The sequence below is a fragment of the Mus caroli genome, chromosome 9 (genome assembly GCF_900094665.2).
Source record: "Mus caroli chromosome 9, CAROLI_EIJ_v1.1, whole genome shotgun sequence".
In the NCBI taxonomy this organism is placed as follows: domain Eukaryota; kingdom Metazoa; phylum Chordata; class Mammalia; order Rodentia; family Muridae; genus Mus; species Mus caroli.
The window spans coordinates 54777748-54804344 of NC_034578.1; the positions used below are offsets into that span (position 1 = coordinate 54777748).

Below are 26597 nucleotides of genomic sequence, written 5' to 3' on the forward strand. Positions count from 1 at the left end.
CCCCCCCCCCCCCCCGTCTTCCATATCTTCTCAAACAATCCCCACAGTTCCACTACTTCTTTTACAGGAAGAAAACCATTCTCTTGTCTGACTACGGCTAGCCTTCCCCTCATGTGCAGGAGGGAGCCCTCTGTGCTATCTCCTTTCCTCTCACAATCTTTTGACTCTTGTCAGCCTTTGGCTCTGTGAAGTGAAGGGAGACTTCAAGGGGAGCAATTATGGGCTGCAAGTGCCCGATGCCAGTGCCCCCAGGCAGATCTGACACCAGCAGTTCATACTTCAGTATGTCCATCCCAACCTCTCACTTGAGAGGGACATCAGATGCTCCCACTGTGAGAAACACACAAAATATACTTGCATGTGCACATACTGGTACCTGGTCCAAGACCCAGGGAGGACTAGCCAGAGATAAAGATCTATTCTAGCTAGAGGCATTAGTCAAATAAACCCCAATTCAGCTAGAACCTGGAGCTCTGGTGACATAAGCCAGGACTTGTGTCCTTTAAATTCCCTAAGCCTCAGTGTTCTCTTCTAAGTAGCACCGTTCCTCTTAAGAGGTGAGGACTTAAATAACAGATGCGTGGAGACATACTACAAAACGATAATGTGCCGTTTCAGTGGGACATGGCAGTAATAACAACCATGAAAATAATCACAGCCGTCATAAAAAACGATAAGCTCACATTGTCTGGAAAATTCATTTATGTGGAACAACTCATTTTTCCAGCAGGCTGGGGAGATGAGGCGTGATGGGATTATGATTTTTTTTTAAATGCTTTTATCGGAGCCCAGGGAGGTGTTCAGCTGGCCTCCAGCTGTGCTGAGAGAGCCTGCTTTTGCCTTCCATGGCAGGTGGGGCTCAAACCGCTGCATCCCCCACATACCGGTGCCCAGCCCCCAGCCTCACCTTCCCGTCCTGTGTCCTCTGCCTGGATCTCCACATTCACTGTGTTCCCCCAGACGGGGGCTCTGGTGGGTTCTGAGGTCACAGAGGTCATTGCTTGAGGACTGTGTTTGTTGGCTTTCTCTGATGTGGTTTTTCTGGGGAGGAGGGACAGCTGAGTTAGAGAGTGGCTTCTTCTTGGGCTTCACTGTGTGGACAGGGTAGACAGAAAGTGGGCAGCTCTCCCCCACACAGACACTCATGTCGTCCTGGGCTTAATGGATGCCCAGCTTCTCCCCTCAGCTGTCCTGTTTGATGACTACACCCCCTTGTTGGCCACTGCTGGGGCCTTTGCTTAGCTGCTGAAGCCAGAAGCTCACAGTGAAAGCAGGACAGATGTTATACCTGCCTGTGATTTCCTTGCCAAAGAGGGCTCCTGGCAGGCACCTCTATGCACAAACCCCATCTGGACCCTCTTCTCTGGGGTCTGTTCAGTGGGAGAATGCTTCTAAATGACAGTTGGCTGTGGGCCACCCACCTAAGCAGCTCACTCCTGGCGTTCATTCTCTAAGTGTGTGGCCCAGAATCCCAGGCTGGCCCAGACACTTCACTTCTGAATCCTTTCAGTGGGATATACCCATTCCCCTGCCTCCACTGATGCCCACTGTGTTCAGAACACTGGGCTGGCCCCTGGGACCTGGGTGCAGGACAGAAGAGAGAGCTTGCCAGCCCTGAGCACTCAGACTCTCAGGGGCAGGCTCTGCAGGTGAGGAAGGAGCCCGGGTTTTCTGCAGCTCAGTATAGCCTGTAGGTGTAGAGGATGACTGTCGCTGCAATCTAGGGCCATTAGACAGCTCGATAAAAGAATGAAGACCCTTGTGTTATTTTTCAGGCTGTAAATGGTTCTGCTACATTATAGCAATCACGGATGAGCAGTGTCTGACCCAGCCTGTATGAGGGGAGCTAACCAGGCACCCAGCAGGGGGTGCCTGGTGCATCCTCCCTCTGCCATCCCTTTGTCCTATCTCTGTGACCATGGCTGATTGAGGGGTGCCACATGAGCTCCTCCTGCCATCCTATATCTTCATCTTTATAGCCATACCTGCAAAGCCATAGAGCAGAGAGCTCCCAAGCTTTGCCACCCCCCACCATGCTGGCATAAATGCACAGACACCTCAGCTTCCCACGCAGGTGTTCTGCACCTCTGACAGAGGCAGAAAAGACAGCAGCAGCAGAGGTGGCCATGGAAATGTGGGCGCACTAAGGACAAGCAGGAAGGAAAGCAGGCCCTCCCACATGCCACACGTCACAAACCTGCCCCCTCACAGGCTCATCCTTGGGAGCCTCTGGGGATTTTTCAAATGACTCCATATGCATAGAAAATAGAAAACCAAGGATGTGGAAAGTCAGGGCTGGACTGAGATGGAACCCATCACCTCTCCTTGTCAACCTGTCTTCTCCCTCCCACACCCCTGTCCTCTCTCCTTTATCCAAGCTCTGGGGGTTTTGCTAGAAGGTTAAAAGATGTAAGAAGTTAGATGGAGCTTTCCTTCAGGACCAGAAAGAGTTAAGTCTCCCCCAGCCTAGCCAAGAGGTAGTCAGGAAAGGTGAGTGAGCTGAAGGGAGGCAGGGAGGAGGCCCATGGGAGGGGAGTGCAGGGGGGCAGGGGGAGAGGTAGGGGGCGGCAGGAGGAAGCTTTTAGCAAGTGGGGGAGTCTTTCAGGATAATGGCTTTTCCTGGCACAGCTAACTGACTCCTCTGGGCCTTGATGAGAGTCTAGAACTGGAGCTGGGGGTGGGGAGAGCCTTCTAATTCCTTCCCAAATGGAAGTCAGGGACTGGTTCTGACTCCCAGTCCCAATTCTGCATTGTGATCTTGCACCTGGCTGAGTTCTAGGTCCACAGGCTCAGAAGGAGCTCAGGCCACCCAGGACAACCCCAGAGCCCAGGGGTTCTCTCTAAGACTCCATCCATCTCTTTCAGCTGTCTACAAGGACTTAGGCTCCTCTCTCCCTATCTCCAAAGCCCCATCCTCCCTAAACAGCCTGGCAGCTTCAGTCATGGGCGAAAGGAACTGGTGGTGCCTGTTTTCTCAGGCCTCAGACCTAGTCCAGTCTCAGCAGGATAGTACTGGGGTTTGGTACAGAGGAGGGGTCCAGCTACCTTGAGCCCTAAGCTGTAGAAAAATGTAATCCCCAACAAGGCCTATACCTCCCCCAGGGTGCAAGAGGAGTGTGTCTGATAAATTGCAGGCCTCTGAGCCTGTATCACCTGGGGTTCCTACCCCAGCCTCCTGAGAGGGGCCAGGTCCAAGCTCAGCTGTGAGTGGGAGGGAATGAGACGCTTTTTATCTTTTTATTTTCTTCAAGGTCACAACTTAGGGAAAATGCAATATCTGCTTCCCACAGGCTGCTGCTGAGGGTTAGAGATGTGGACAATCGGCAGACACGGATAGAAGCTGAAGAGCGCGCGCGCGCGTGCACACACATACACACACACACACACTCACACACACGGATTGCCTTGTATGTACATACACATTGTTTCAATTTGTATACCCCACTATATACCCATTCTCTCCCCTGACACTGATCCCAGTATGCGTGTGCATGTGTGTACATGTGTGTATGAGTAGTCATATGTATGTAGAGCCTAGAAGTTGACTGTAGGTATCTTAGTTCTCTCTCCATCTTTTTTGAGACAGGATCTTTCAGAAAAGATTTGGCTAGACTAGCCAGCCAATAAGGCCCAACCATCTTCCTGTCTCTGCATCCCCAACACTGGGGGTACAGGCAACATGGCTTTTTGTATGGGTACTGGGAGTTGATCTGAACTCAGGACCTCATGACCGTTCCACTTGCGCTTTACTGACTGAGCCATGCCCATCCCTGTCCTCACTTCCCTGGCAGTCTGCTAGCTTCCTGCTGCCTCCACTGTTCTCCAGGCCCATCTGAACCCATCTCCTCCATCTTCCCCACAGTCCTTTGGGCCTCCCAGTCCTTTCAGAACTTCAAAGAAAAAACTACACAGAAGGTCTGGCTTCTCAATCCCAGGACAGACCACCAGGGAAACAAAGCAAAGAGAAGGGTACCCTTTCAGTCTGTTCTGGTTACTGGGGTCCTGGCAAGCTTTCATAGGACGAATAGGACCAAAGTAATGTTCCCAGAAACGTGGGGGAAGGAAGCACTCAAGCAGGCTCTGAGAATAAATGAAGGACAGATCTTTATACAGGTACGTGGCAGACCAAAGGCTCTGCTACCCTTCAAAGTGGTCCACCATGATTCTGTTGATGCTCACCTGGAGGAACTAGGAAGACAGGTTCAGACTAGATGTTCTGGAGGTTAGATCCCAGGACCAGACAAGCCTCCCACCCTACTGCACAGCCTTCTTCAAGTCAGCCCCTGAGCCAAGGACACCAGCTTCCTCATCTTCTAGAAGGCAAGTGGCAGACTCACTCCCAGGCCTCAAGCCTCCTGTAGGCATTTGCAGCCTGAAGACCTCTCCCCAAGGTCAAGGAGCTACAAAGCTAGCCTCTACAGAGAGGGTCAATGGCTGCGTTCTTACCCCTGAGCTTACCTACCTTGGCTAGCAAGGAAAGATTTCTGGAGGAGGCAAGGCTCACAGAGATGTCCCCAAGAACAGGACCCTTTCCATAGGAAATTCTGGCAGATTCGGAGGTCAGGAGCCAGTTCAGGGCAAGTCACAGGGTGGGCACACTTGGGCAGTCAGGTGTTTGGACCTCCTGAATGAGCCCTTTCTGGAGTTCTCTTTATTCCAGACCATATTCAGGGGCCTTTGAGGTCACATAGAGGAAAGGAAATCCCTGATTCTTTTGGACTTGGCTAAGCCCCAATGTAACTGCTGGGCAAAAAGCTGCACCCAGGGAATCCTTAAAGAGAGAGGGGCTGGGCTGGAGAGATGGCTCAGTGGTTAAGAGCACTGATTGCTCTTCCAGAGGTCCTGAGTTCAATTCCCAGCACCCGCATAGTGGCTCACAACCATCTGTAATGGGATCCAATGCCCTCTTCTGGTGTGTCTGAAGACAGCTACAGCTCATATAAATAAAAAATAAATAAAATAAAGAAAGAGACAGAGACAGAGAGGCTGATCTGAGACAAAGTCCAACCCAATGCCCTTTCTCATCTGTCTCTCATTTCAGACTTAGCCGGGAAGTCACACCCCTGCTTCACTCATCTTTCTTCTGGCTCCAAGGCTGTTCAAGTCCTTGTGGACTCCTGGATCACCAGAGTCTGTCATTTGGAGCATAAGTGAGATGTTATCTTCTGCAAAGTGGTGGGCTCTCATCTTGAGTTTTATTGATTAATTGCAGACTAATGAACCATCACTAATTGCTGCTTACACCTGGTAGGCTTTTATGCTGATTACTAATTACATCTGGTGGGTTAGGGTTTGTCAGTCTGACATAAACTTAGACATTCCTGGGAAGAGAGAATCTTTAGCACTGTCCACTGTGGACAGTGTTATCCTTGGGCAGGAGGGCCTGGGTTGCATAAGACATGGAGCAGAGCAAGTCAGGGAAAGCAAGCCAGTAGCAAGCATTGGTTTCTGCTTTAGCATCTGCCTTAAGTTCCTGCCTTGGCTCCCCTCTTGAGGGTCTGTAATCTGTAAGCTGAACTTAGCCCTTTCTTTTCCAAGTTGTCTTTGGTCATCGTGTTTAAGGCAGTGTGGAAGCAAGCTAGGATCGCCTCCACTCACAGAACAGCTGGCCGGAGCCAGGAAACTACAAGCTGAAGGCTGGTGTCCCCTGCCAACAGAGGACCTACCTCTGCCTTAGCTTTGGAAACAAGAAAGGGCATCTGGTCAAGCCTAAACTCTTTAAAGGTCAGGCTGGGTGTGATGGTGCATCCCTATGATTCTGGCACTTGGGAGGAGAAGATTACAAGTTCGAGGCCAGCCTGGTCTAAATAGCAAGTTCTAGGCCATCCAAGGCTTCATAGTAAGACCTCACCTTAAAAAGCCAGAAATGAGTGTGCCACGACCTAGAGAAAGAGCCCTTCCTGCCCCACTGCTGCCCTCTTCCAGGCATGCTCACTTCTGCCAGGCAGTGGAGTCCTCCAAGCTGTATCTCAGGAGTCTAGTGCCCTGGAGAGAGCTCATGCTGTCAGGGGCTGAAACACCCACATCACACATCAGCCCTAAAGGGACATGTGCTGAGCTGATGGGGGGAACATCTGGAAAGAATACTTGTAACTACAGTCTAGGATGGAGGTGTCCCAGGACAGCCCCACTTTAGCCACCGCCACCAGCTGTGTTTACAGCTCTGGGACATAGGGAGGTTCTCACCGAACAAAAATTTGGAGGCCCTGAGCCTCTTGAGTAAAACCATATGGAGCAGGTGTGGGCAGGAAACCAGGCTGATGGAGTCCCAGGGCCCTCCCAGGATCTGCTCTGCAGCCCTGTCTCTTTCCCTGGGGGCATCCTTCTGGAAGACAGAGGGTCTTGATGTCTGCTGGAGTCAGTGGTCAGATGGGAACTGTTACATCTATCTCTCCCACTCCACGGCAGCCCACCCCATCAGTCCAGTCTTCCCCTCTGCAGGGCCTCAGCCTTCTTGCCCACTGCAAGGGTATGATGCCAAGCTCCACTCCACAGATGCTGAGGCAGGTCACCTGTGAGTCAGCCTCTATCTTTCTGCTTAGACGTTTTCCCTCTGGAGCTCCTTGGCCAAAGGCAGAGGCAGGGAGGTCTAGGGCACAGGCTAGGTCTCTAGGCTGATCACTGTGCCTCTTTGGAAGGCTGAGTTAGGGTCTTGATGCCAATGGTCCTCTTCCAAGAGGGACAGGAGCTGCATAAAAGATCAGTGTGGCTGGGTAGTTTAAAGGACTTTAGAGTTTGGAATCCTGCATCCTTGCTTGGGGACCTATTAGCCTCATGACCTCTAGGATCCTAGAAATGCTCTGAGCTTCTGGAAGCCTGTGTGTAAGATGGGGTCTGAAGCCTACACACTCTCTGGGCACGTTTGTCATTTACTTCTAGTGTCCTTCCCAATTAGTCACATGGACAGAGCCAAGATCAGGCTCAGTATGGGTCAGGGTTAGGGCTTAGTCCTGACTCTGACTGTCTGGCCCTGACCTGCTTCTTCCTCTCAGCTCAACTAAGGCAGGCCTGGCCACATGCGCAGAGGAACCACCCAGGCTGGCCCTGTCCCTGCTCATTAGCTCGGGGCAGCAGGCAGCCAAGGTAGCAGCTGCCAACACTGGCAGTCCTTCCCCAGACTTTGGCCAGGGGTCAGAATCTATAGGTCATCTCCTAGTGCTCCCCCATCCGGCCCACTGGGGTATCCCCACCTGTCAGGGCCACTGCCTTCCTGGTCCCTGCTGGGCTGTGACTGACAGGTCTCTTTGTGCCAGGCTAGAAGATAGATGCTGGACAATGGACAAGTTAGGGGAGTTCTGGGGCCCCGGGCACTGACCCAGCAGACCTGGGTGTGGAGTCTGCCTTGTGTAATACAGCTAGGGCTCTAAAGAACAGAGTTTCCAGGCTAGAGAGCAAGCCAGACTACCAGACTTGTACCAACATGAAGGCCAAAGCTCATATCATGTCCATGGAAAGACTGAGACTTGGAAGCCGAGGGACTGCTTGGCAGTCACACCAGGTCGGGGCAGTGGGCCAGACTCTGGCTCTTCCTGACCCTAGTTTGACATCTCTCCACCGCCCTGTAGCTTTTTCTGCTGGGTCTCACGTGCCCAGTGTGACTGTTGGCTGAGGACTCCCGTACCCTGTGTCTTGCATTAGTCCTGCCAGCATTACCCAAGGCTCTTCAAATGCTCCCACATGAGGTGTTCAGGCCCAGAGAGGTGAAGCAACTTTCCCAAAGTCACACAGCAAGTGAGAATAGCATCGTATCCATCCATCCATCCATCCATCCATCCATCCATCCATCCATCCATCCATCCATTACTAGCTTCCAGCTTCCTACACTCCATGGGATTTTGTAACAGGGAAAGAATGAGAACAAGACCCCTAGTGGGTGCTCATGGAATCAGTGGGACCTGATGAACAGCAGTGAATAATCCCATAGACAGAGCTGTGGAAGTCTGTAGTCCAGTGGAGGATGGGAGGAGGAGATGCTGGCCTGGGAAACCAGGGGGCTCTTGTTTGAGGAGGTTGGAAGAGGAAAATGCAAACCCTTGGGGTAGGAGGGAACAGTGGTTCTGAAAGAACTGGGGGGTGTAATTATGGCTGGAGCAAAGATAGAAAAGGGGGGTCATGCTGCTGAGAAGCTGGAGGGACTCAACCATGCTGGGCCTGGGGTTCTCTTTATCCTGAGAGCAGTAGGGAGACGTGGGCTGCTATGATATTTTGATGCCACAGTAGCAAAGGGACACCCGACTTAGGAGGAGGTTGGCAAAGGTGAAGATCGGATGTACCAAGAGCAGGTGGGCAAACAATTCAGTGGCCCACCAGGAGGTGGAGACCTGTGGTCAAAGTCAAGAGATGAGGAGGGCTTTGGCTCTCTTAGCGGCAGATTGGATAGGGCAGGCTGTGATTCTTGATTCCAGGATAGCACTGAGAAGACGTGGAGAGTATTGGGAGTGTGTAGCCGTGGAGGAGACCGAGGAATTTAATGCTGTGTAGGAGACATGAGGAGCAGGGCCAGAGAGAAAGCAGAGAGTAGGGTATCCTGGAAGGCAAGAGAAGAAAGGGCTCTGAGACAGTGAGCAGTCACCAGGGACTGGTGCCACCGGGAGACTTGTTTTACATAGAGGATGTAGCCCATGAGGGACTCAAGAAAGAACTGTTGCCACAGAGTAGTGGGTGGGACTGGAAGGCGGCTTGGACAGAGACGACCAGAACCGTACAGTAAACCACTGGATCTGGGCCAGGCAGCTGTGCCTGGGCTGGCTGGGGCGACTGAGGAGTGAAATGGCCTGAATCTTCTGTGGTTCCCACTAATGAACAGATGTGAGAGTAGTTTGGGGCTTCCTGCCCCCATCCACCACCTTGGCTATAAACCTGCCTGCTGAGAAAGCGAAAAAAGTCAAAAAAGGACAGGAGTCTGAAACAAGGTCCCAGAATCCCCATGTGAGGTGGGCCAACATGGCTGTGCGGAGGGAGCAGGGTAAAGCCAAGCTGGATGGCTAAACTCGGGACATCAGAGCCAGGGTAAAAATGTTTAGAATGTGGAGTTACATATGTGTGCATGTGTATGTGTTCTGGTCTTATTGGTGTACAATTGAAAAATAAAAATACATACTTGAAATGTATACCATGATTTGACATACCTACTATGAATGAGATCAGGTAATCAAGTTAAAAGATCCACCCTTTCACGGTTATCCTTTTGTGTGTACGTGGTGTGTATACAGTTGCACACTGTATAGCAGGTCCCCAAATGTATCTACCTTATAGCTGGATGTTTGACCTCTCTGACAGACCTCTTTGATTGACATCTCCCAATTTTCTTCATCCTCAGACCCCGGCGCTACCTCTTTGTTTCGTGAGTTCAACGAGATTCCACATTAAATAAAATAATGTGGTATTTGTCTTTCTGTGCCTGGCTTATCTCACTAAGTGTAGTGTCTTCCATGTTAGAGGAAGTTACATATGGCATGTCCACGTGTGTGCATGTATAAATGTGCACATACAGTGATATAATTAATTAATTACTTGTGTGTTCACAGGGCTGAGTGGTGCATGTGCCATGGTGTATGTGTGGAGGTCAGAGGACAGCTTACACGAGTCAGTTCTCTCCTTCCACGTGTGGGTTCCAGGGATGAACTCAAATTGTCAGGCTTATGAACAACACTTTCACCTTCAGAGCCATCTCAAGTGCTCCAGGGCTGGCTGCCTCTTACCTTCCTGGTAATAGCTTTCTCAACAGGACTGGGAGGGATGGCCTTCAAGTTCCAATTTGCAAGTCTGTGGTAATTAGTACACTAGTGTTGAACACCTTCTCCTACACCTGTCTCTCAGTTGTATACCTTTTAAGTTACTATTTTATTTTATTGGGACAGTTTCATGCAGGAAGGGCTAACCTTGAGTTCACTACATAGCCAAGGATAACCTTGAACTTCTGACCTTCTCTGGTGGCCAAGTGCTGACCTGACAGGTGTGTACACCATCAGTGCTGGGTCTGTGTGGTGCTGGGAATCAAACCCAGGGCTTTGTGCATGCACGCTAGGTAAGGAGTCTGACAAGTGAGCTACGACCCCAGTCTGTTAGTGTGACTTCTCTGGGAAAGTATCTGTTCAGGTTCTTTGGGTGTGTGTCAGCATGCATGAGTACCTGTGTGAATGGGCCATGGGTGTGTGTCCATAATGTGTGTGTGTGTGTGTGTGTGTGTGTGTGATAGTGGTGGTGACTGGGAATCAAACCCAGGGCTTGGTATATGTTAGGCAAGCACTCTACCACTGAGCTATATTCCCAGGCCCCTTTGCCCATTTTGATTTTTATTTCTTTGGTTTTTTGTTTGTTTTGTTTGTTTTTTTCATTGTTGTTGTTTTGTTTGACAGGGTCTTACTGTGCAGCCCTGGCTTGCCCGGAACTTGCTTTGCAGACCAGGCTAGCCTGAACTCGCTAAGATCTGCTTGCCTCTGCCTCCCTGTGGCTGGGATTAAAGTTGTGTGCTACCACCGCAGGGCCTTTTGAACACTGAGTTGATTTTCTGCTCCTGGGATGTGTAAACTCTCCCTATGCTCGGGCCGTCGACTCCTCATTAGATGCGCAGTTTGTACATGCTTCAGACCGGTCTGCTTCGTGTCCGTGGTAGCGTTCCTCTGCTGAGCGGAGCTTTTCAGCTTCTTGTCACCCACTTGTTTATTTTGCTTTTGTTGCTTATACTTTGGATGTCAAATTAAAAAAAAAAAAAACCATCATTGCCAAGACCAATGTAAGGATCCTAGGGAAACTGTTTACTCCTAGGTCTTAACAGTTTCAGAGTTTACATGTGAATGTTTATAGTTAAAAAGAAACATATTGCAATATTCATATGAGGAAAGGCTTCAGTGGACTTCTTCATTGCATGCTTTAGGCTTTAGTGGACTTCACTGCTTGCTTTGTTCTGTATTGTAATTAGACCTGGGAAGGCATCAAGTTCTTTCTAGGGTTTAGGGAGCAGCTCTAGGGTCTTGGGAATTCTTGGTCCTCCCTCTGGGATTTCTACCTGGGGCTTGGAGTTAGCACTGAAAGCCATCTCTGGGTCCTGGCAGCTGGGCCTTCATTTCCCAGAAGCCCTCCCTTCTCCTTTTCATTTGCATCTCATTAGCACCACTTGGAGCTGCTGGCAGCTCAGCCTGGAGCTCTGGGACCAGGCTGTAGCCTGGCACAGGCCCTGCTCCCATCATGAAAGGGGGAGTAGTGAGGCACATGTCCCACTTTCCACCCTATATGCTGTGCCACTGGGTCAGAGGGATTAGGGTGTTCTCAGCTCTTGACACTCCCATCCAGGCTCATGTTCCCTAGGCTCCCTTCCTTCGAGGGTTCCCATAGCAACAGGGTGATGGTGCAGGGGTCTTTGGAGCAACACACCCACCCAGCTACCCTCCCTTCCACAGCCCAGGCTGGGCTGGTGACAAGCAGGGCTTCAATCTCCTGAGATGATCAGTGATAATTGGTTTATGGAAATAGCTAAGAAGCTGAGGGATGCTCCCCAGTAGAAACGAGCCTCCCGCCAAGCCAGCTTTCTGCCACCTGTCCTTCCCTGGTCCAGAAACAGAGCTGGGGGAGGGGAGGGCAAGAAGCTAGACTGAGACTGGTGAGGCTTTTCTAGGGAAACCAGGCAAGATTGGCACCTGTTGTTCTCCGGCAGAGCCTCCGTGCCCTCTTTCCCTGTGAGAGAGGAGATGTGAGAGGGCCACTTGTCACCTCAGCCAGGTTTTCATTGTCACCTTAGCCAGGCTAAGGTCCTTGGCCCATTGGTCTGTGTGTATGTTGGGTGCCTTGTTGGAGAAATGGAGAATGAGACCTGGGACCTGCAAGAAGCCTCAGCTCTGGGGACAGACAAGAAACATATGTGCTGTCATGGCGAAGGGATCTACTCTGGGGGAGGAGTACTTTGAAGGTGAAGTTTTAGTGTTTGTGCGTTTGAGGGCTGGGACAGGCATTCTCCAAGAGGGGCTGAGCAGTGGGCAGGAAGTACCTGATGCAGGCAAGAGTGCAGGTAGGGAGGTGTGAGAAAGAGTGGTGGAAGGTCACGGATGCCAGAGTCTCCTTTCTAACACAGTGCTAATGCTTAGTCTCCAGAGGGAGACTAAGGTTGCCTCATACACTCTTTGAGGAGAACTGACGCTCATGAGATGGGCAGAAGACAAGGTATGACAGGCCCCAGCCACCAGGGTAAATGAGCATGCGCAGAGAGCAGCTGGGTTTATGGGTGTTGCAATAAAGGACTAGGAGCTCCGTGGCAGAAGTGGCTAGGAAGAGGTGAGGGCTCACAGGAAGGTGTCTAGGAGCAGTGTGACCTCTTAGGGCTCCCAAAGCCTCGAGAGGCAGAGCCCAAGTCTTTCTGTAACTGGAGAGCGAGGACTTGAGAATGCTGCATAAAGATTAAAGTAGGCAGAAAGTCAGTGGCAGAGAAAGACTAGTTCTTCCCCACCCAGGCTCCCGGTTCAGACAGAGCATTCCAGGGGAAAGCCAGGTATACTCAAAGGTGGGTCGGTGGGATGTAAATGACCAGGAGAAGGGGGATTAGCACCTGCTGAGTTTTTCTGTTTGCTTTTCTAGCTCTCATTCTTCTGGGTGCTGTTTCTCTTTCTAACCATCAGTTCCTAGATGCTCCCCCACCTGCTGGGGACAAACTTCCAATGCCCTGGAACTCAGATCCTGGCTGGTAACATTCCCCTTAGCCACCCCTACCTGACACTGAGCACAGCCTGGGTACCACAGATAAGGGCCTTGCTCCTGTGAGGTCAGGCCCTGCTCAGCCCTGGCAGCAGTCACCACACAGCAGGGGACAGGATGGGACTCCCATTTGCACAAAAGCTCAGTTTCCCAGTGTTCATCAGATGGTTTCTGTCCGCAGACCCATCCCCAGCCCTACCCAGTCTCCCCAGCTACTTACACCACCACGTAGGGCCATGGTTCAGAGCCATCCTTGCCAACAGGAAGGTTGGTAGCTCCATATAGAGTGACAGTGATAGTCTCCTTATTACAGGGAGCCAGGTAGTTGGCGTCAGGATATGGGTCCTGGGAGGTATCCAGGCGGCCCTGTGGTTCTTCAGGAACCTGTGGAGAGAGCCAGGGCTAAGCGGACCCCTCCTGATAGAACATTTCTCTTCACTGTTACTGGTAACCTCTACCAGGCAGGTCAAAGCTTTTGACTGGATAATTTACAAAACAGAACAAAAATCTCGAAGACATTTCCTAAAAAACTGGTGATGGTGTTGCACACTATACAATCCCAGCCCTCAAGAGGCAGGAGGATTAGAAGGACCAGAAGTTCAAGGTCATCTTTGGCTCCTCCAGTTTGAGGCCAGCCTGGGCTACATGAGACCTTGTTACAAAGCAACAAACATGTCAGTGAGTTGGCTCGACCTTTGCTGTGAGAGCCTGGTGACCCGAGCTGGATTCTGGGAACCCGTGGTGGGAAGAGAAGACTGACTTCTAGAAATGCATGCTCTTGCACTCACCCACACATAGACAATAATAGTAAATAAAATAAAGAGGATATGATTAAAAAAAAAAAGAGGATATGATTGGGAAATACCAAGTTTACATTTCAGATGAGTCTATGATTTTTGTGTCGAGCTGTGCTCACAGTCTCGGCTGCAGGAGACTGGAGGTGGCCCGTGGCCACAGGCTGGCTAGGCCTGACCGACCAGAACCTTTTCCTCTCTGTAACATCACCCTGCTTCCCTGACTACAGAACAGCAGTGCAGGAAGCCATTTTCTCCTCACACACCGCATATCCTTCAAGGTTTCTCTCCTTTCTTCCTTAGCCTTTGGTATGTCTCCTCCTGCAGAAGGAACCTGCTTCCCCTTCTCTCTCTCTTTAGTTTGCAAGCAGTCTGTCTGTCTGTCCGCAGGCCTCTGCTCCTGCATACACCTCTGTCTGTAACTTCCCAGTGCCATGTGCCCCTCAGGTCCTAGGGACCTTAGACCACCTGTGTCATCTCATATCCACCCTACGGGACAGTGAGGGCTGGGACAGTGAGGAAGCACCACTCAGCCCCACCCTCCTGACTCTTGGCACAGGAAGAGGAGGCAGCATGGCTTAACCCTGGGTACATCTAGGAATGCTACTTCATTCAGATCTTCAGGACCATGGTTCTGCATGGGGGATCACAACAGAAGCCATGACTCCCTTAATCATTCCTAGCTCCTCTTCCCCACCTCAGCCTTTGTCCTGGTTCTTCCATTGCCTGGGCAGCTCTTTCCTGAAGACTTCAAACCCTGCATCCCCTGCCCCATCCCTCACTTGCTGCAGGCTGTGGTCCCTGCTTAACAAGTTGTCTCATTAGGAGGTGAGAACAGGGCTTCCCAGCCCTAGACATGCCAGCTCTGTAGAGACTTCTCCTCTTTCTATGACTAAGGATTGAACCTGTTCCCTCCCCCAACAGGACCCAGCAGGGCCTGTCACCATCTGCAGAGGTGTTGATGAGAGTTACCTCCCCCACCACACACACACATGGCAAGGGTAGGGGGAAGGGAACCCTGCTAGTGGAGGAGGGGGGAGCATTCACACACCACTGCCTCCCCTAGATCAGAGGACTTCCTTCTAGTGTACTACCCCCACTGTGGGTCCTACCATAACCAGCGGTCACCCAGTAGGTTTGTTTTCCTGTTCTGGTATAGGAGTGACAGCAACTGACAAGCCAGGAGATCTAGGTCTTAACACCTCTGTCCTTCTGAGACGCTCGGTTCCCTGCACACCAGTGGGAACGTCTAAAATGATTTGTGACTGAGCTTTTCCAGGGCTTGGTGTGACTAAGGTTCCCGGAAGTTAGGCTAGGAGAGGTAACTTGATGTCCCTTGTACTGCCAGATGGACACCCTTGCTGCTGCAAGGACACAGCCTGCTGTGACATTCTAGGGGTGCAGAAGTGAGGGCCCTTAGCATGACACTTGTCTAAAGGCTTCTCTGACTCCTTGGCAGCCCTGCAGGCCACCAGGCCTCTGCCAGGTCCACAGATTGGATGTCTCCCCTCCCTATCTCCATACCTCCCTCTCAGGACAGACTTCCAGGAAACGCAGCTTAGTGAGAGCTGGGTGGGAACCGCTGTGCTTCACTTGTGTGCTTGAGGCCAGCTGTTAGTCAGGTACCTCCTGGTGAAGTCTGTAGGCATGTACCCCATGGGCATGCTGGGCCTAGAGCCTGAAAAGCTGGGCTAAAGGTAAGGCTTATAGAGGGGACAGGTGGTAAGCCAGGGCTACCAGTCTTCACCTTTGCCTCTTTCCTTCCTCATGGGTCTCTGCATCAGAACCAGTGTGCTAGACCTGCCTCTGCCCTTGGTCACACCGAAGAATTTGTGAAGAAACAGAATATCTATAAACCTATAGCTATCCTATATACACTATACCCATACCTATATATTCTATACCTATACCTATATATACTAGGTTACAAAGTGAGGAGAAAACTGTGAGTGAAGCTGCTAACCCTGGGCAGAGAATCTTTTTCTGAGAGCAGAGCTTTATGCTCACCTTAGCTCTTAGGCCCCACTCTTGCTTACCCATGCAATGACACTAAGGTGCAGAAACCAGCAGACTACAGTCTCACAGACCATAGACAGCAGGCTGGTAGTAAGCTCAAAGTCTGCCCATTTCCAAGCAGAGTTCCCTCCGCCACCCCTTAGGATTTGGGCTCTGGGCAGGTTTGAAATGTGCTGATCCAACGCCTTGCCCATCCGTGCAAGTAAACTTGTCCTCCACAAGTCAGGGCTAGCTGGCAGATGTCCTTGGGAATCCCAGAATGCTCGTTGCTTGGGGCAGCATTGGATTGTGAGGAAGTGTGAGCGCGGTAATGGGGTGGTGGGGGGAGCAGCAGACAAGCCAAGGCTCACAGGGGTAGGGGGTTGGGAAGTAGATGGAAGGTAGGGGGCAGGCTTCTGCCAGAGACTGGATGAAACAAGACTCCTCTTTGATCCTATCCCCTCTTTCCAGCAATCTGGGAAGCCATAGAATTCTATGAAGCCCAGATCTCTCTTCCAAAAGGGTCCACATCTGAAAGCACACCAGCCAGAGAGGCCACGCTGAGTCTGCCAGAGGGATGCTAGGTTGAGAGGGTCTGGTGACTCCAATAAGCCATTTGGGCAATCTATTAGACTTCGGCAGGTGTTGGGCTTAAAAAAAATGGTCTCTCAGGCCAATGCGATGGCTCAGCAGGTAAAAGTTCTTGCTGCATAAGCCTGCTAACTTGAGACGGATCCCATAAACCACATAAAAAGCCAGATGAGGGGACATGCATCTGTAGTCTTAGCACTGCTGAAGCAAGATGGAGAGCAGAGACTAGAGAACTCTCCAGAAACTCATAGGTCACTACCCTGGCATGCGGGATGAGATCTTGTTTCAGAACAAGATAGGAGAATACCAAATCCCCAACATGCGTGCACACACACACACACACACACACACACACACTCCACCTCCACCATCACCACCAACAAAAACAGTACTTCATAACCCTAGCTTTAATAACTAACCTTACCTAGGCACTAGGATAGCCCATACGGCCCCTTTGTATTGAGGGAAAGGGCTCAGGATATGAGACCTCTCCACTCTTTCCACGCTTCTTCACCTGGGCTCATTTCCTGGGTTACTATGCCTGCCTGAGGGCTTGCAGCCTTGGGATTTATGATAATGGCAGAAGTTACAGTGCCTGATGCAGGAGCTCCTTTTCACAGATGACACAGGGGTGAGAAGCAGCTCAGTGGGAGAGCACACACTTATTACGTACAAGGCCCCAGGCTGGCTCCTCAGCTCCACAGAAACGTATGCAAAAGGTCAGAAACCTCAGGGAAAGTAACCAGTACGTTTGATTACAGTTTTTCAAAATTCAGGCTGGGGAGTTAGCTTGCAGGTAGAGCCTGCCTGGCATGCACAAAGCCCTTGAGTTCAATCTTCAGTATGGGGGGAGGGAGTGGGGAGGGGTACAGCAGTGATCAAAACAGATTCGCCCCCCAAATCCCTTCTTTGCAGAAGGGCAAGATCTGTGTTCAAGGTGAGGGCAAGGATGAGGTGAGAGTTGGGGCAGGGAACATCCATATGGCCAAGGATTGCACGGTGGCTGATGGGCAACATCAGCAGGATCTCAGGCAAGGGCAGGCCAAGTCAACCACAGCCTTGGGGCACTGCATTTCATCTCTGAGAGCCTCAGAACAGAACATCTAATCACCACCACTCTCCTCTCGCAGCAGTGACTGAGGCCCAGAGAAGAAACACACTTGTCACTGTCAGCCTCACCTTTGTCTTCTGTCGTCCCATCCTCTTGGGGGCAGAGTGTTCACTTAGCAATCTAGGGGGTTAGTATCAGCCCTGGGTATGGGCAGGCAATCAGTCATGGGCCTCGCCAGCCAGCAGGCCCAGGTGCCTTGAGTCTTTACCCATCAGTGTGATCTCATGGGTGCCACACACTGCTTTGGGGGCTGGACTGGGTAGGGGATTGTTGAGTGGGAGGATGCAATCTGGATCTTTCTCAGAAGTGGGAGATCCTGTGGGTGGAGGTGCCTTAGAGTTTCTGGTCCATGGACAGCTAAGCAGGAGGTTAGGGAACTGATTCCTGGCAGCCTCAGGAGGGTGAAGTGGGGTGATCCTTGTTCTGTCCTGGGAAAGTACAGTTTTCCATTTAGCTGGATCACCTAGGCAACACTGTATGACATCACAGGATAGAATCAGCCACGCAGATGCAGTACAGCAGGGAGGACTCAGAAGCTCTCCTCTCTTTCCCCTGAACTGCTTGATGAGCAGCAGTCCCTGCTGTCCTGTTCTGGGTGACTATGGCTAGCTCACCACACTGTGTGCCTGGTCCCTTGTTCCTATCACAGCACAGAAGACCCTATCACTACCTTCAGAGATGTTGCAGAGAAGAGGATGCAGTAGTCACCTAGCCTCTTCGGATACTTGGTGTCTTCCTTCTGCCTCGCAATAAACAGCAGCCCGGGAGACGGCTCAGGCAGTAAAGTGCCTGCCTTGTGAGCATGGGGACCTGAGTTCAGATCCCTGAACCCATGGAAAAAAGCAGGGCCTGACCGCACGCACCTGCAGTCAGCTCTGGGAAATGGTGGATCCTGAACTTAACCCACCAGCCTGGCCCGTGGGGAGGCCCAGGAGTAGTAAGAGAACCAGCTCTGACCTGAGACTGAGAAAGAGACCTGACTTCAACCTCTGGCTTCCACGTGCACAAGTGTGGACATGCACACCCACCACGTGCACACAACTCCCCCTCCCCCTCCATGAACAGGCTCACATGCATACGCCACACAAAATAATCATTGCAAAACTCAAGGGGCGGTTTCCTCTCGGAGGGTGGTAGGGCTATGGGGGAGAAATTGGGGAAAGGACTGAAACATACATTGTTGGTGACTCAGTTTTTAAAAGATTCACTAACATTTTTGTGTGTATTTTCTGCATGCACGGCTGTGTCCCACATTGTGTACGTTGCTGGATGCAGTGGGCAACAAGAGGACTCAGGTAGAAAGATGTGGTTCAAAGTCAGGCTCTGCTCCTCCTTGGGTCTTCCCAGCCCCAGGGGTAATCTACCTGTACAAGTCCAAGGACAGTGTCTGTCTGTCTTAGAGACCCCATCTAGACCTCCCTTCTCCCCTTAGTACCCAGCTCTGATACCATCTCCGTTTCTTTCCCCTTCTGCAGAGCAACAGGGTTGGATGAGTTAGAAACACAGATGGGGTGTTTTTTGGAGCCCACCACTCATAGCTGTGTGACTGTAGATAAAATATTAACCTCTCTGGGCTTTATTTCCCTCCCTCATATGATGAGGAATCAGGGCCACTCTAGGAGCAGAGTGAGACAGAGATAAAGTGCCTAAGTGCTCATTCTGGAGCTTGGACTTGGCTTTGCCTCACAGACATGGGCTAGAGAAATTACGGATGTCTGCAGATGCTAGCCATACACTTCTAACCCAGGGCTTGGTCATCACACCCTCCCGAAGATACCCTAGCCCATTCAGTTCCGTTTCCAGGCCTGTTCCTATGGACACAACACCCCACCCTCTTTCCTTATCTGTGGGGTCTCACTCAGGACCCCCCCTCCCAGGGGGTTCAGAAGGAAAGAAGCCCCCTTTGTGCATGGAAACAGCTGCCTCCGTTTGTATGGTTGTGGGGCAGCCCTTACTCGGTGTTCAATGCTGGCAGAGAGAGGGCTGGGGGCTAAGCAACGCCACCATTTCTCTCTAGGTCTTTATTTTGACAGCTGTCAACTCAGGCAGTTCCCTGAAGGCATTAATTCCTCTCAGCCCTCCGTGTGTATAGAGTAGGTGCTCCCTTGGTGGCTGAAAGAAGTAAGACCGTGCAAAGATCCTGTGCTCTGACACAGTGTTGACTCCATAGTCATCTGGCCAAGCCTCGGGGGGTTGCCCTGACCTCACATCACCTAGGAGTCTGAGGCTCTGGGTTTCTGTGGAGATCTTTGGCCTTTCCTTTGCTTCAGTTATAGCTTCAATAGGGTCATGTTAAGCCGGTTCATAGTCTCTATTAAAATGACATCTGAGTCTATGCTTTAGCCCCTGCAGTCACACTGTGCTAGGGACATCCTGTTAGGGTGGGTCTGTGGTTCCAGCTGTCTTCTCCCTACCCTCCGTCTTTGGGGAGCATGGACTGTGGGGTCCCTTTGTAGGGTATCCTGTTCCTTCTCACCAAAGAACCTGGAGACAGAAGGGACCACCTCCTCCTCAACAGCTCTGGCAAGAGGGCAGGCAGGCATCTTGCAAGGCAGTTTGAGTCTCCACTATTGTCACTTAGGATGTGGGTGCCTCTCATTTGAACCTTTCTTCCTTTCTCCTTTCTTCCTCTTTCCTACCCTGCTCTGTATCCCAGTGGGTGATTCTCAGCTATGACCACACTGGACTCTACTTGCAGGGATCTGGAAAACTCCATCCCAATTGTGGGTTGTAGCCTTCCATCCAAGACTACCCAGGTTACTGTCCCAGAAAGCTGTCCTTTGGGCTAAGCTCATCTTCCAAACTCTTGCCTTTCAAGTGTGGGCCGGAGTCAGCTGCTCTGTGAGCCCTTCTTGTAGGCCTACGCTCTTGCCTGAAACCCTACCATCGCCACCACCGTCCTCCCCCGGCACCTCTAGACACCCAGGCATTTAATGAGCATATACTATGTATGAGTCGGGGCCGCATCCAGCAACTCTTAAGTACACTGTCTCAGTTAAACCTCGTGTTATGACCCTTGCTTCTCTCTTCGTCATGAGGATAGGTGCTCTAAGGAAACAGACCTGTTTATGGTCAGCAGCTCTGAGGACAGAGCTGAGATTTGAGTCCAGGCCTGATGGCTGGGACTTTGTGAGCATGCGTGGCAAGCCCTCTGAGCATGCGTGGCAAGTCCTGTTGCGTCTCCCTTTCTTTTAGGAGAAGGAGTTACATTCCTATTTCTCTTTCAAAACCAGGGTAACATGGACGGGGTTAAGACCAGACACAATCGTCTGTGGGCTGTTTCTGTTGTTACTGTTTTGTGCTGGAGAGAGCATAGTAGGCAAACTCTCTACTATCGAACCCCACCTCAACCACAGCTAACTTTTTGAACAAGAGCAGGCAGATGGCTCTGTGACCTCGAAGCTAGATGATGGCATCAAAAATGAGCAAGCAGTGTATCTTGGAGTATCATCTGAGCAGAATGCATGGCATCTGGAGAAAGCCACCACTACCCAGCACTAACAGATCACTTGGCCCTGTCACCACCTGGTAGCGTCAGGACAACTGAGCTGTGGCCGGTAGTATTAATGTGACCTTGGTCCAATTTTGGCCACGCCCTGTGAACACAAGCTACAGTGACAGGACCCACTGGCCACATTGGCCACAGTTAACCGTAGTAGTCCAGGAGACTACTTCTGCCTCTCCTCAGTGCCTTAGTATGCAAAGGAAACCTTAGGGAACCTCAGTAAAGAGATGCTGGGCTGTCTGGGTGTGTCTATGACGATCTCTGTGACTATGTCTCATGGCCGCCTGTTCTTGCAGCCTCTAGTCCCCAGGACAGTTACGGCATGCAGTATAAAGTAAGCAGGAGAAAGTTCAGCTACGAAGTGCGTGATGCCTTGGAATCCGTAGGGCTCACCTTTAGCCCTGATCTGCTGGAGTCCCTTTGACCTTAGACACCTCAGTGGCCTCATCAGCTAAGCAGCTGTGCTGACTTGACTCCTGCAGAGAGCCAGAGAACGCGGTCAGGAGCAACGTGGTAGCCCAGAGGTTTCCCTCACCTTTCTCCCAGTTTCTGTGATAGAGAGCACCCATGGCCCTGGCTTTGTCTCCAGCAGACACGGGGGTGACATGTTGGTTAGCTCTGCTCCCATCTGTTTGGCATGCACCCTGATTGATTGCCCTGCTGGAAGATTCTTCTCCGTGTTGAGTAACCAGAGCTCTCATCTGAGGCAGCTCAGGCCCCACTGTCAACTCATAAATCACTTTGCTAAAGATGCAGCGTGGCTTTTGAACATTTTTCTCCTAAAAGAATCGATAACTCGTTAACAAGCGATTGAATAAAGGGTAAGCGAGGAAGCTGCCTGCTATTCCCTTCCATTAAGAAGGGGCAGAGGTGGTAGGTACCCTGCCAGGGTGGAGGGTGTCTATTTACTAAGCAGGAGGCTGTTGTTGAGCAACCAGTCTTCAGCATAAGCCTGTGCCTTCTCAGCCCCAACTCTTCTAACAGTCTGGTCTGCCTGTCCCCTTCACTCCATCTCTACTCTATACCCATGCTCCAGGCCCTTCTATAGCCAATGGTCTCCTCAGCCTTGGGGACTTTAATTATGCCACTCTATCTGCCTGATGGTCTCCCTCCATGGCTGAAGTCATAGGCAGCTGACTGCCACCAAATCTTCCCTGAACCCTGCCCACTCCTTTTCGCACATAAAGACATCAGACCCACAACTCATAGGCTTCCTCTTCCCAGAGCTCGTGAGCCACCATTTACTCCTCTAGGACAGGGTCTGTCTTCCTTGAGGTCAGGGAACATGCCTGGTGAAGTTGTGTTCCAGCGGCCAGCACAGCACAGCAAAGTTTGTATCAGTAGGTGCTTGGAGAGTGAGGGGCATCAGCACGGAATCCCTCCCTCCCCTCTTCTGCTTTAGCCTGGAATGGTGATGTCTGCTTCTCTAGTGTGGCACGTCTTGGTGCCTCTCTCCCCACGAGGGTGGATAGCATCTGCAAATCTCAGAAGAGTGAGTAACCTATAGTGGGTACCTAGTATGTCACAGAATAATGTGTATAACTTTGTATAGGCTGATCCTCTCTATAGTTCCTATTTATTAATGATTGTTGTTGTTTTGAGACAGTCCTTGCTATGTAGCACTGGCTGGTCTAGAACTCCTTACATAGTCCAGGCTGGCCTTGAATGTGTGGTGCTTCAATTGCCTCTGCCTCCCAAGTGCTGGAATTATAAGTGTGTACCACCATGCCATATCCTGTAGTTCTCATTTTAAAGACGAGGAAACTAGGGCTAGGAATGTAGCTCTCAGATGGTCGAGTGCTTGCCTGTTGTATACAGTGCTCTATCCAGCACTGCATAAAACTGGGCATGCATCCATACATGTAGGCCTGTAATCCCAGCACTTAGGAGGAAGGGCCAAGGAGAGTAATAAATTCAAGGTCATTTTTGGCTATGTAGCATGCTTAAACCAAGGCTGGGCTACACGTTAAGAGGAGGAGAAGGAAGAGGAGAAAGAGAAGGAGGAAGATGAAGAGGAAGAAGAGGGAGGGGAGGAGGAAGAAGAGGAGGAGAAGGAAGAGGAGGATACTGAAGCCACACTAAAGAATTTGTATTTCTCCCAGCACCCTCCCTTACTGGAATGCCTATAGATAACCTGGGAATCATGGAACAGTAGAAACCAGAGCACCCATCCCAGAACAAATCTTAAGGCTGGCTCTGCAGCCAGGATGAAACAGAAGGTCTGAGGAGCTCCAGTTATAGGAAGCCACTCATTCAGGCTGCCTGGACCTGGAATGGCGCTCTCTCAGACCTCCAGCTCAGCACTGGCTACTCCTGCCCACCATTGCCTGCTGCCTCCACCAAGAGAGCAGAGCCTTTGGCCCTAATCTCATTTGAGGCCATGAAATCACATTTGCAGTGTGTTAATGCAGCATGGAGCTGGCCCAGCTGTCTTGTCTCCTGGCAGAGAGAGGAGCCTAGAAAGCCATCTCGCCGGGAGGGAAGTCTCTTCAGGAACACCAGGAGACAGAAAGCAATTATGCTCTAAGAGGAAGATTAAAATAATGTCTACACTCGCCATGCTAACCCAAGGGCCTCAGAGCCATCCAGTCTGCAGTGGCTTGGGGCAAGCTTTCTTCTGTGTGGGGGAGACATTACCAGGCCCTCACCCACCCCCAAATCACCACCTCCCCAGTAGTCTCCAAGTCCCCCCCCCAAAGAAACCAACATGTCCCAGGCCCTATGTCCTGCCCCAGCTGTCCCTGCTTAGAATATAGCCTCTGAGAAGCCCAGCTTCCCAAGCTCTTGCTGTGTGCCTTTATGTGATTCACATTGACCCTCAGTTCAGTCAGGACATTTTCCCCAGTCCTTATGACCCAGGAATGGAGCTGCATGGGGGAAGTCCCACTTCTGAAGGTCAGCAGAACAAGAACTTTCCATCGTCTACCTCCCTACTTTATTGTCCTGACTCAATACATTCTGTCTACATATACATTACATGTACATATATGCATACACAGGAGTGCACACACACATACATACACACATACACACAAACACACACACACACATGTGTGTGTGTGTTCTGTGGCCATGGAGTCAGTCAACCCTAGATTAAAAATTTAAAAATATTTGAAAAAAAATAGTTTCTAGGGTTGGCATGCTCAGAATGCTCAATGTCTGGGTTCGACCTCTGGCACCTCAAGAATAAAATAAAATAAAATAAAATTCCATCTGAACTGAATGCATTAACTTTTCCTTGCTATGAGTCTCCAGACAATACAGCGCAACAACTAACTACAGTGCTCCAGCATTACATTAGATTTTACAAGGGATCTAGAGATGAATTAAAATGTAAATTAAAATGTATAGGAAGAGCCAGGTGCATCTGCATACTCCTCCTGTAAGCCAAACATTTAGAAGGCTGAGACAGGAGGTTCACAAGCTTGGGGACAGCCTGGGATGTCTAGTTAGACCCTATCTCCTACTACCACCACTATTACTATTACTACTAAAACCACTATTACTATTACTACTACTAGTAGTAGTACCACTACTTGCCTTGCTAACCCAAGGGGCCATACTACTACTACTATTAGTACTACTACTAATAATAATTAAAGTATTCAGAAAGCTGTGTATAGGTTTTATGTAAATACCATGTCATTTTCATTTAAAGAACATGGGTCCCTACAGATTGGGCCTTTGAGAAGTCCTTAGAGTCAATTCTCATGATGCCAAGGGCAAGGGTACCATCTTCTCCTCCATTTCTAAAGCCTTCCCAGTTTCTGTTTCCTCCTTTACCCAAGGACTTCCCAGTCTCACTATGTTGCGCTTGTCTCTCTGAGGGGTTCTGAGAGGCCAGACCTGGCTCAGAATCAGGGACCCACAGACACTGCATGGAGGAGCTAAGGTTCCCTGCAGGGCCAGGGGAGGATGTGTGGTTCCTCCTGCCTCCATGGCTGAGTCCAAGGTGCCTTCCAAGCTGGCTGTTTTTAAGGGAGTTTGGGGGATCCTATCTCCTCCAAGAAGCTTTCTGGACTGCAGGGAAGTCAGCATTTCTCTTAATCTTCACAAGTCATCTTGTGAGGGAGACATTATGCTCCCTCTACAGGGGAGGAGACAGGGTCAGAGAAGTAACATGAGTCCTCCAGAGGCAGTGGGAGGCAGTCAACTGGAGTTCACCCTGAGTGTTAAGTTTGACTGTGGTGCTTGCTAGGGTAAAACCTTCATTCTTCAGACAGCCTATCAGAGGGTTTACTCATGTGCTGGGGATTTTTGTGCAACATTCCTCCTCTACGTCTCAACAGCCAGTTCTAGGGAGCCACAAAGTTTGTCCTAAACAGACATCCCCAACTTCACTCCAGCCTTGATCCCAAACCACCCAGTCCATGAGCCCCTCACTGTGACAGTCAGCTGAATACTGGTAACCTGTCTTAACTGGTCTTGGTATCACATCATATCATATCATATCATATCATATCATATCATATCATATCGTATCATATCGTAAGATGCCACCAGGAAGCCAACTACTTCCTTCGGTAGTTTCCTTCCGCTTCTACCGAAGGAGTCAAAAGTGAAACATTAGGGTCCCCTTCCAAGGGACCGAGGAAGAGCTTGCAAATTGTGAGTCTGCCTGGCCAGGGACACAGTTAGTTGTCCCTACCCTGGTCCTGACTGCTAGAGCAGAAAGTCTGGAACGGGCTGTGGAGAACAGGATTCCATCTTGGCTTTGCTGCTGACTCTGCAGGACCTTGCCTACTATAGGGTTCAGTTTCCTACACACACACACACACACACACACACACACACACACACAAACGAATACTGTCAGGCCACCCTGGCCTCCTCCTGAGACCAATCTGATGCTTTAATTGGGGTTTTTTGGGTGCCCAGGGAGGTATGGACTCTGCCTCTGTCCGTCTGGCTCAGAGCAGCTTCCATGACAGAAATCCCAGAGCCTGTGGAGACACCACTTCCTCTCCTTGGTAGCTCTACAAGTCTTTACTTCCTGATTTCTCCTTACCCGCCAGTTTCTTTCCTGGCTCCATACCCTGCCTCTACGCTGTGTTCCTTCTGAGAGTTCCATGAGAACCCTGCTCTCTTCTGCCTCATCTATCCTTGAGGCATGGCTCAGCCACCACCCTGATGCCTGTGAGGAGGGCTTTACACCGTCAAGTTCCCATCCTTTTCCTCACCCAAGCCCCGTAGCTTCCCACTAGACTCCACTGCGCCCATTGCTTGGCTGAGGACTACAAGGCCCAAGGAACTTGGGGACTCTATCTGAGTTGTAACTGTTTAGATGGAGCTGGGAACTGAGGTTCAAAGCTACAATCTTCTAAATCCTCCCCGAGCCGCTGTTCTGCAGGGGTCTGAGGCCTTGGGCCTCATAGATATGGTGGGTTTGGAAAGTCACTGTCCGTGCCTTCTATCTCCTCCCTGTGGCTATCTGGGCATGTCTCCAAGGGCTGGACACACAGACACTCAGTCTGCTGCTTGGGAAAGTGGATAGAATGAAGGCATGTGTGGGTGGGTGGATGGATGAATGGATGCCACCTATGTCAAGTGAAGTTGGACCACAGTACCATAGGGGAGGCTGTGCTGATCCCGGTAGGCCAAGCGTCATGGAGACCAAAGCATCCAGGCTGCTAGCTTTCCCTGCTGCCTGCCCCCATCTGCTGTCAGAGTTGAATTAAATATCAGTTTCACACAGTGCTTTAATCTCACCTCATACATCACACATGCCATGTTCCCAGGCCTCTAACTCATTTGGTAGAGATTGTGCTCTGGAGTTTGTACAGAGACGAAGCCAGGAGGCACGGGTCTAGATGTAGGGGGCATGTGTGCTTCTCATGTGTGTGTGCTTCTCATGTGTGTGTGCTTCTCATGTGTGTGTGCTTCTCATGTGTGTGTGCTTCTCATGTGTGTGTGCTTC

At 50.7% G+C, this 26597-nt stretch overlaps 1 protein-coding gene across 6 annotated transcripts in view; it reads right to left on the reverse strand.

Moving 5' to 3' along the window:
• The window catches only part of Ccdc33 (coiled-coil domain containing 33), a 92222-nt gene that overhangs the window by 58635 nt on the left and 6990 nt on the right, over positions 1 to 26597 (reverse strand). For 5 of the 6 annotated variants that reach the window (XM_021172514.1, XM_021172513.1, XM_029481082.1 and 2 more), the window contains exons 1-3: positions 17244 to 17615; positions 12905 to 13068; positions 908 to 1041 (exon numbers count right to left, since the gene is read on the reverse strand). In XM_021172514.1, the coding sequence (XP_021028173.1) occupies positions 908 to 1041; positions 12905 to 13068; positions 17244 to 17264 (319 nt within the window). In that variant the 5' untranslated portion in view covers positions 17265 to 17615. Of the gene's footprint in view, positions 1 to 907; positions 1042 to 12904; positions 13069 to 17243; positions 17616 to 26597 lie in introns of those variants that run through there. The other variant, XM_021172509.1, reaches the window with a different exon arrangement.